This window comes from Vigna unguiculata, chromosome 11 (assembly GCF_004118075.2).
Source record: "Vigna unguiculata cultivar IT97K-499-35 chromosome 11, ASM411807v1, whole genome shotgun sequence".
Classification (NCBI taxonomy): domain Eukaryota; kingdom Viridiplantae; phylum Streptophyta; class Magnoliopsida; order Fabales; family Fabaceae; genus Vigna; species Vigna unguiculata.
The window spans coordinates 23,227,712-23,236,680 of NC_040289.1; the positions used below are offsets into that span (position 1 = coordinate 23,227,712).

The 8,969-nt window shown below is 27.3% G+C and overlaps 1 protein-coding gene across 2 annotated transcripts; it reads right to left on the reverse strand.

The window, feature by feature from the left end:
* Positions 1-2,424: 2,424 nt before the first annotated feature.
* Positions 2,425-8,351, reverse strand: LOC114170547 (TBC1 domain family member 15-like). 2 transcript variants are annotated; one of them, XM_028056050.1, is made up of 11 exons: positions 8,081-8,351; positions 7,722-7,817; positions 7,358-7,461; positions 6,881-7,122; positions 6,654-6,776; positions 4,661-4,749; positions 4,312-4,417; positions 4,064-4,161; positions 3,659-3,913; positions 3,488-3,571; positions 2,426-2,726 (listed from the first exon to the last, which is right to left on the reverse strand). In XM_028056050.1, the coding sequence occupies exons 1-11, from the start codon at positions 8,168-8,170 to the stop codon at positions 2,712-2,714; spliced, it is 1,302 nt and encodes a 433-aa protein (XP_027911851.1). In that variant the 5' UTR covers positions 8,171-8,351; the 3' UTR covers positions 2,426-2,711. The 2 variants fall into 2 exon arrangements, with proteins under 2 accessions (XP_027911852.1, XP_027911851.1); XM_028056051.1 differs by lacking the exons at positions 7,358-7,461; positions 7,722-7,817; positions 8,081-8,351 and adding an exon at positions 7,208-7,281 and having other exon boundaries at positions 2,425-2,726.
* Positions 8,352-8,969: the final 618 nt, after the last annotated feature.

Sequence of the window (8,969 nt, forward strand, 5' to 3'; positions counted from 1 at the left end):
TATCTTCCTAATAAGGAATGCCTTGTTCAAGGAATTTTTAGAATCAAACAGCTCACTTAATCTCTTCCATAAATTGTAAGCAAGAGTCTCACTTGACACAAGATGATAAATAGATTGATCTATCCATTGTCTGATCACACCAATAGTCTTCCTATTTATCTTCTTCCAATCTCCATCAGTTTTACCTATTGGTTTAACACCCTTTTCCTCAATAGGATCATACAGGTCTCTGCAAAATAACAAATCTTCCATGCGATATTTCCATATTCAATAATTTGTAGAATCCAATTTAATCATGGTTCCTGCACCATCATTATCTCCTATTTTCAAAGCACAAATCAAAGCCCCTAACCAGAGCTCTGATACCAGTTTAGGGAAGATTTGATCTGGATTTTGCTTCCGCGCTTGGTTATTTGTTATTTTTGAGATCTTCCCAACAACAAAATATAATCTCTTTATATAATTAAGAATGTCAATTGGTTTATCATTTTTCAAACCTATAATTTCTCTTAAGATATTTAATTATGAAAATAAATCAAATTCATCACTATCCAACAAATTATCATGTTTTAAAGATTTTTCAAAGTTTAAGCATTTTTCTTTCAAAAATGCACAATCTAGTGACTAGTGGCGAATCTTTAACAAAACTTAGGGGGTGTCAAGTTAAAAGGTTAAATATGTTTTTAGTCTATGAACTTTGATGCAAAATTATAATACATTAGTGTCTGAAACTTTGATACATTTTAGTCCTCAAACTTTAAATGAATAGATATAGTAATTTTAACCCAATTAAGTTAATTATTTTTATGTGTCAAACGTGTTTTTCAGCAGATATTGAAACAGGAACATGTTAGACACCGTAAACAACTAAACTACTAGAAACAAATTTTAATTTCACATCAAAACAAAAATTAAAAACATGAGAAATATATGAAAATATTTCAAATATCAAATCCATTAAAATTGAATATATATATATATATATATATATATATATATATATATATATATATATATATATATATATATATATATATATATATATATATATTACTTACGTAGAAAAAAAATCGAGGAAGGGAAGGGGGCAGGGGCATGCCCCCTATAGGGACACTAAGGTCCGTCCCTACTAGTGACTTTAATTTTTTGACACTATATAAAAAATAAAAAATATCTTCACATATTTTAAATTGTTCAAATCTACTTTGAAGTGTGGTAATTTCTATTTTAAACGATTCTTGAAGAGATTTTACAATTTCATTCTCAATGTTTTAATCGAATTGTTTCTTTGTGCGTCTAATACGGTTTTCCACAAAAACTTAGGTTCTTCTCAATCGATAGTAAGTCTCTTTTTCTCTAAAATTGAATTATCTTTTTACAAAAAACCTACTTTGAATTATGATCCAATTAATCTATTATCCACCAAAAGACTAACCCTTAATCTAATTAATAGTTTTGTAGAAAAAATTTAGTGCTTCGTCAAAATTTACGCAAAAACATTTTGAAACTCGTAAATCAAAAAGTACCAAAAAACAAAATTGGACAAAAGACATATTTCTAATTTTAGTACAAATCCAAAATAGAATAAAAAGTACAACAACACAATTAGAAAGAAAAAACATACTAACCATAAATGAGAATGAAAATTGGTTCACATAGACAATATGAGATTGAAGGAATGTAGTCTGTCAAAACCCTAAAAATGACTTTTAGAAGAGAAGAAAGTCACAAAGAGATGAAACGATAAAAGAGAAAAATAGAATTATAAGAGAATGAAAATAACTAATTATTCTCTTCGTAAACAAAATTATAATTTATTAAATACAATTTTAACTCATTAATTATCATTTTTAATACCAATAAAAATTAACATACACTAATAATAATTTAATTAAATTTTATTTTCAAACATAAACTTATAATTAATAATAGAACTATATTAGTAATAAAATATTCTTTTGAGACTTTTTTTTATCTCAAACATAATTTTATAATAAAATTAATAAATGTATATTAGTACAAAAATAGTTTTTTGAGGCTTGTTTTCTTAAAAATAATTTTATAATTAATTAATTAATAGAGAAATATTAATAGCAATAAATTTATTTTGAGATCTTCTTTTGCTGGAAGCCTAAAACAAGTAACTTTACTTATTTTACACTTGAGCCAGTCCTTGAGCCAGTCCTGAGTGCAACAAGCTTATAACTCAAATAAATAAATAAATAAAAATCTATTTGTGCTCAAACATACACTAATATTAATCCATATTAATACGTTTTTGTCTCTTAACCAAGATTATGCCTTTTGGACATTTCTTAATTTAGTTTGCTTTATCAACTCTTTTTTATGGTATTGTTGAATCCAATCGAGAACTTTGCATAAGTAAAATTAAATATCACTTTACAATATTGATGGCAGAAATTCTAAATTAACTTTTCTCGTGCATATAATTATTTTTTGTATATTTTTTCGCATCTTTTACTGCGTACAACACATTACAAATATGAAAAAAAAAAATGGTTATACATACCAAAAATAAAATTAACATACAACAATTGTGTTTCATGATACAAATGGTTGGAACCCTTCTGTCAATGCTGTAATAAAGTATAATTCAATCTTTTTAGAAGAATCAAAGTTGTCTTCTAAACAAGGGTTGAGCAACACATCACTTGGTGAGTGGAAAACCAAATATTGCGAGCTATATTATGTTAGGGATTCTTAGCCTGCAAAAACTCACAATTTTTGTGTATATAATTAAGTGGATAACTAAAGAAAAGTATAATAAAAACAAAAAGATTTTTTTTAAAACAAGCTATAGCACAATATAAGCACTATATGTCACACAATTCTACGACAAAATTATTATTATAATAATAATAATAAATATCGTAGACCTATATACTCCTTATTTGTTGTAATAATATATATCAATGATTTTCTTAAAATAATCATTTTCTGGTGATATGATGCATCAATTTATGAGCATGGACTCGATATTTAGTTTCCACTATACAAAGAAAATATGATTATCATTAACATGACATTTTTTTTAGTTCTTATTCCCATAAACGAAGATAATTAAACAAAAAGTTATATAATTCATTTTTCTTTTTTCAAATATAGATCAGCATAAAAGGAGTAAAATGAATAGGAGTTTATAATGATATGGATGATATATATATCAGTGATACATTAAGAACATGTTAGAAAACAAAAATAATAGGTTTAACTTTAAGCATGACAAAATTGAAAAAACACATAAGGTATGTTGTGTATCTTATCACTTCAATTACAAATAATTTAGTTCCAATTGAGAACTTCATACTGTTATATATTCATGTAGCTAAGTTAAGGAATAGATCAATGTGTTAATAAATTTTCTTAATGCAAATTGTTTTCAAATAGTATTATATTAGATGAAAACATGAAAATGTAAACACAGGATAAACTGTGGAAGATATAAAAAAGAAAAGTTTTACAATACCTTTTTCAAATACTTCTTGTGAAGTTTTAGTGCAGCCATACAAGCTTTCTTGGCATCAAGATTTCCATTGGTATCATTCAATATCTGAGAAAATAAATTAGGAAGTAAAAGAGAAATTAGTAACTATATTTATGAAAATTAAATTTAATGTTAAGGTAAAGAAGTTTTTACCTTGACAACATCATCCAAACCTTTAGCTTGTTGGAGTAATATTGCACTTTTTTCCTTCAAGACACTAGCAACAAGAAAAACAGATATGGGGAATGGAGGATCTTCTCCACTCTTTGCCCCATTTTTCATATTTTCTCTCTCATATTTTCCATAATGACGTAATGACTTCATTCTTCCTTTATAGTCCTCAGATTTGTCATCAGCCTCCTCGTACAACCAGAACAAGTCAGGATCGTATTCCAGAGCCCACATCATCTGTGTCATTCAAAAAAAACAATCATTGTTTATTTTATATAAAACAATTCAGAATCTTAAATATTTTTATCACATGGTTAGGATCTTGCTCTTGTTATAGGGTTATCATTTTCTAATGAAAATTATAAATAAAAAAAAAAAAAAACAAACCTCCCAAAGGTACAGTGAGTCACAGAAGGAGAATTCTCGTCGAAATAAAACCATTATCATCCGAAAAGCAAATAGATAGTCACCTCCACCAATTTGTTCTGTACTCCAATTTATAAAAAAATAAATGTTACTTTGGTGAATGTTGTGGAAACAAGATATTTACAAAATATCCAATTTAATATATATTTACATTGTTTATATGATTAGATTTTGTGCTCCATAAATAAAAATAGAAAGAAGGAAAATACCTATATGTTGATGAAGTTTTGGATCAATTACTTGAGTGATTGTTGCCAAATTACTTAATTGTGTCTCGACCCCAACAGAGTTAGCAGTGCATCTAAAGTTTCCTCGCTTAAGAAAATGAACAGTGTCGATTGTAAGAAATAAATACATTGTTGAATATAATTATAATTGTACCTTAATTAATGTTTAACTTATCACATGGAATCTTAGTACTTCATTATTCTTTAAACCTATTCTAATTTCATATATATGATTCTAAATATCCAAATCTTGGTTAGTCAATTTATTTTGCAACATGTAATAGAGGGCATTAAATTAATCAGTTTTGTAATAAATAGGATTAGAGTTTACCAATCTACGCATCAAACGTTCAAAGCACCAAAAAGCATCAGCTTCATCATTAAGAAGTATTATCATAGGAGAGCACAGGTCACTCATTCCTGCAAAAAATTGTAACCAAAAAGTAAAAATTACATTAATTGAGCTATGGTGTTACATTTAGAGCTTCTTTTGGTTTCAAGAATAATTATATTTTTTTTATCTTTTTTCATCTATACTATTATTAAATAAATAAACTAAGGAATGTTTTAGTTATCTATAAAAATAAGAAGAAAAAGACATCTCTCAAATCAAACAAACCTTTGTTTTGTACATTACAATGAACACTATACTTTAAATTATTAAGAATTTATTTTCACACCTTTTTTTTCGCTAAAATCTTATCGCCTACTTTTTTTCCCTTTCTATGAGTCAGATTTGGTTGAGAGTATACCCATAAACAAAAAAGAATATATTTTTTTTATTGTTTTCTATAAAGAAAAGAGACTACTATGATTTGAAGGGCAAACACTAATTTAAAGTAAAAACATATAACACTCTCATCTAAGTAAAAACATACCTCACTAAAACATCTCTTTCTAGTTGTGATTTAGGTCTTACATCATTTGGCCGGACACCGATTTGGCTATTATTTCAACTATGCTAAAAACCTATGATAGTTGTAAACTAAAAAATAAATTACATCTTTGGGAAGTTTTCAAGCAAGAATCTTTAACTCAAAAAGTGAATAATATACAAACACTATAACTTGTGTTCAAACTTTATTTATGAATCAATAATAAGGTCCTCATTTCGTCAAGGTATTTATACTTTGTCTAAACTAAGAACTAAAATTGTAAGCAATAAGGTGAAGGTTAATGACTATTTTTCTCTATATTAAGTTGAATGAGAAAATACAAAACTAAAGGATTTATAATAACTACCGGCTAAGTTCAAAGTGAATAAGGGTTATTATGAAATACAAGTATTTTTTAAGAGTGAAAAAAAATCAATTTTTTAAATAAATTATCTAAAATCATATTTCTTTGAATCTATTTAAATAGATTTGTCTCAAATTCAAATTCATATTTTTTTGATTTTAAGTTCAATACATTTAACTATATTTAGGTTGAGCCGACATTGAGTTAAGTCGCCACAGTTCCTTGTTGGGCTTGGCTCAGACCTATGTCAAGTTAAGTTCGACCAAATTCAAGTTAAGTTTGGACTAGGTGAGACCAATATGAATTAGGCTAAATATGACCATGTTGAGTTGGGCTTGTGTGGCCAAGATATCAGGTCCACATTGAGTTAGGATATGTTAAGTTAAAATGAGTTTATCTCACGTCAAATTGATCAGCCTAGCTCCACGTTTAGCCAAATTGTCTTAGGTATAGGTTGGGTTGAGCTCATTCAAGATTAGATTAGGCCAAATTCATATTGAGTCGAGCTCAAGTTGGATTGAAATGGATTATACTAGATCAGATTAAGTCAAGTTGAGTTTATGTTACGCTAATACATTGTGCCTACATAAGATTGAGACCATATCAAATTGAGTTGAGTTAATCTCGCGTAGAGTTAATCTAATTTACAAAGTGGATTTAATCTAAATTTAATCCAATTTTAATTGGATTGAAAAAAATTCAAATCAATGTGATCTAGTTAAAATTGATCTATATTTTAAATTCAGTCTATTTTATTTGATCTGGATTGAATCTAAATTGAGTTTTAAAAAAATTAATCCATAATCACCCGATACTTTTTATGTTATTTCAAAACATTGTAGTCAAATAAACCAAGGTATTTTTTTATCAGAAAAAAAAAACGAGGTGCTTATTACCAACACTAATATTAAAGTGATGGTTTGTTCATATGTCTTTGTTTATTAAGGTTGTGGGTGTTAAAGTTACATGGAATTATCCTTTATGTTAAGGCAAATAAGATCTAAAAAAGTAATGATGTATTCTATGTTGGTCAAAATCCAAATGTGGTAATACGAAGTATTTAAGATTAAAATTTAAAAACTCACCTTGACCATAGCCAACATCTGAATCAATTTTAGCATAAACAGAGAGAATGTCCCATAGTTTTGACAAGTTTTCCTTCTTTTCATAAAATACTAATGTTCTGTCAGTGCGAACAACATCAAGACCTGAAACATGTGTTTGTGCAAGAATTAGGATCATTTTCATCGTAATCGTACCAGCATAATGCAATCCATTAATTGAAAAACAAAAAACAAAAAAATTCACAAACCTATTTGATGGAGTGTTAACATCCATTGAATTATTCTCTTGTCTGTAATCTTTTCTAAGTAAGATGGAGGAGTAACATCTTGAAGAACAACTGGTCCATTCTCTGGATTATTTTCTAACAAAACCATTGGATCTAAACATGGTGTACCATCTTCAGCAACTGCAGGTGCTGTGATAAATCTACCACTTCCTACAAGAGGAAACAATATACGACATTCTTCTTTCCATGTATTATAAAGATCCCTGAAAACATAATTATAAAAGTTAAACAACCACTAAATTCAGAAAAAAAAATAGTCTTAAATTGTAGAATAATTATTGTTTATACATAATGGTGGTGGGAGAGTATATATTCTTGTTATAATCATTAATCCATTTTATTTTTAAGGAACATGGTGGTAAAGACAGTTAAAATGCTTTGCATGGTTCATGTAAAATGTTGTAACTAAAAAGGTATCTTGAAACTGAGAATGTTTACCTTCGACGCTGTCTTATTTCATCTCTTTCCTGAAATGTACTCTTGGGATCATAGCAACCAAGTAGAAATTCCCAAACTTCTCCCCTAATTGATGGATGGATTCCCTGATTTTAAAATTTTAAGAAAGTTATGTTTTTCAGATTCCTTAGTACATATATTAACTTGTATATAACCAGCTACATTTTTTATAAATTAATATATATATATATATATATATATATATATATATATATATATATATATATATATATAAACAAATTACATTTTAAATCCCTTGATTAAAAGAAAAGTCTGAAAGTGATTTTAAATCATTGAACCCTAAACACAATAAAAGAAAATGCGAAAGAAAAAAAAATTGAATTACCCCTCGGTGGATTCGACTTAAAGTCTTGCCTATATCTAGATAGCCTTCTGGAGAAAATGCAGCATGCCATTTTCTTGCACTTAATGTTTTGCCAGCCTGAATCACATTACAAGAAGCTTAATTAAAAACACATGATGTTAATGCAAAATAAATTCATTAATTACTTCTTAAGTAAAAGCGTATAATTTTTATAATATAATAATACAAATAATGGCTCAAAGGATTAGAATCAACAGAAAAAGTAAAAAACATTCTTAAATAACAAATGCATTGACACAGTTATTGAAAACATTGGTTAGATAAGAGTAACATAAATTTGTTTGAACGATGAAATGAAAGAGAAAAGAAGATATATATACCTTGATCCTAAATTTAGACTTTGGAACATCAGTGCATTCTGGACGAGTTTCATAAAACGAATCAGCGGGAGCTCCAGGATCTCTCCACATCCCAAAAATCAGAAGTGTTCTTGGAAAAAAATTAATACAAAAACAATGATAATGATTCCTAACCAGGAGTTGGACCCCTTTGAAATGATATGGCAAACCCAAGAAATTAATCTTCAACGAAGAATTCAAAGGGGATCCAACCAAGGTTCAATGGGCAAGTTCTAAAGCCAAATACTACAAAATTTTTTCAAAAAATTTTATTCTTTTTTAGCATTTGTGGTTTTGTGGGGTTAACAATGGTGATTGTGTTTCATGAAGGAAACTCTCCCAATACCTTGTCAAAAATCATTCACAACCTCACAATCTCTAACATTCACCGTTTAATGCGTAAATTTACACAAATCATTTTCTTTCTATTTTTCTGTATATCTATCCTCTCATTACTTTTTTAAGTTATTTTATTTTTATGTCCACGTTTTTCATATCAGTCCTTCAAATTAGTCCTCATCCAGGTTCACGTATCTTATGAGATTTTTTTTTATAATTTATTATTAATATAAAAAATACCATACTAAATATAGAATTTAAAGTTTAAAATATACTTAAATGTTTATAAATACTAAAACATAACTTGTTTAGTTAAATTTTCACAAAATTGTAATCCAGTAATTTTTTATTTTTAATAAAAATTATATATTTTATTTATCTGATATTATTTGATGAACCAATGTGGGCTCAAATTTGCTTAGGATAATATGTTAATTCTATAGCTTGTTTTATACATCAAAGCATATTGATACAAGAAAATTCTTCATTAACAACCAATTTTAGTGACAAAAAATTATTGGTCACTATAATG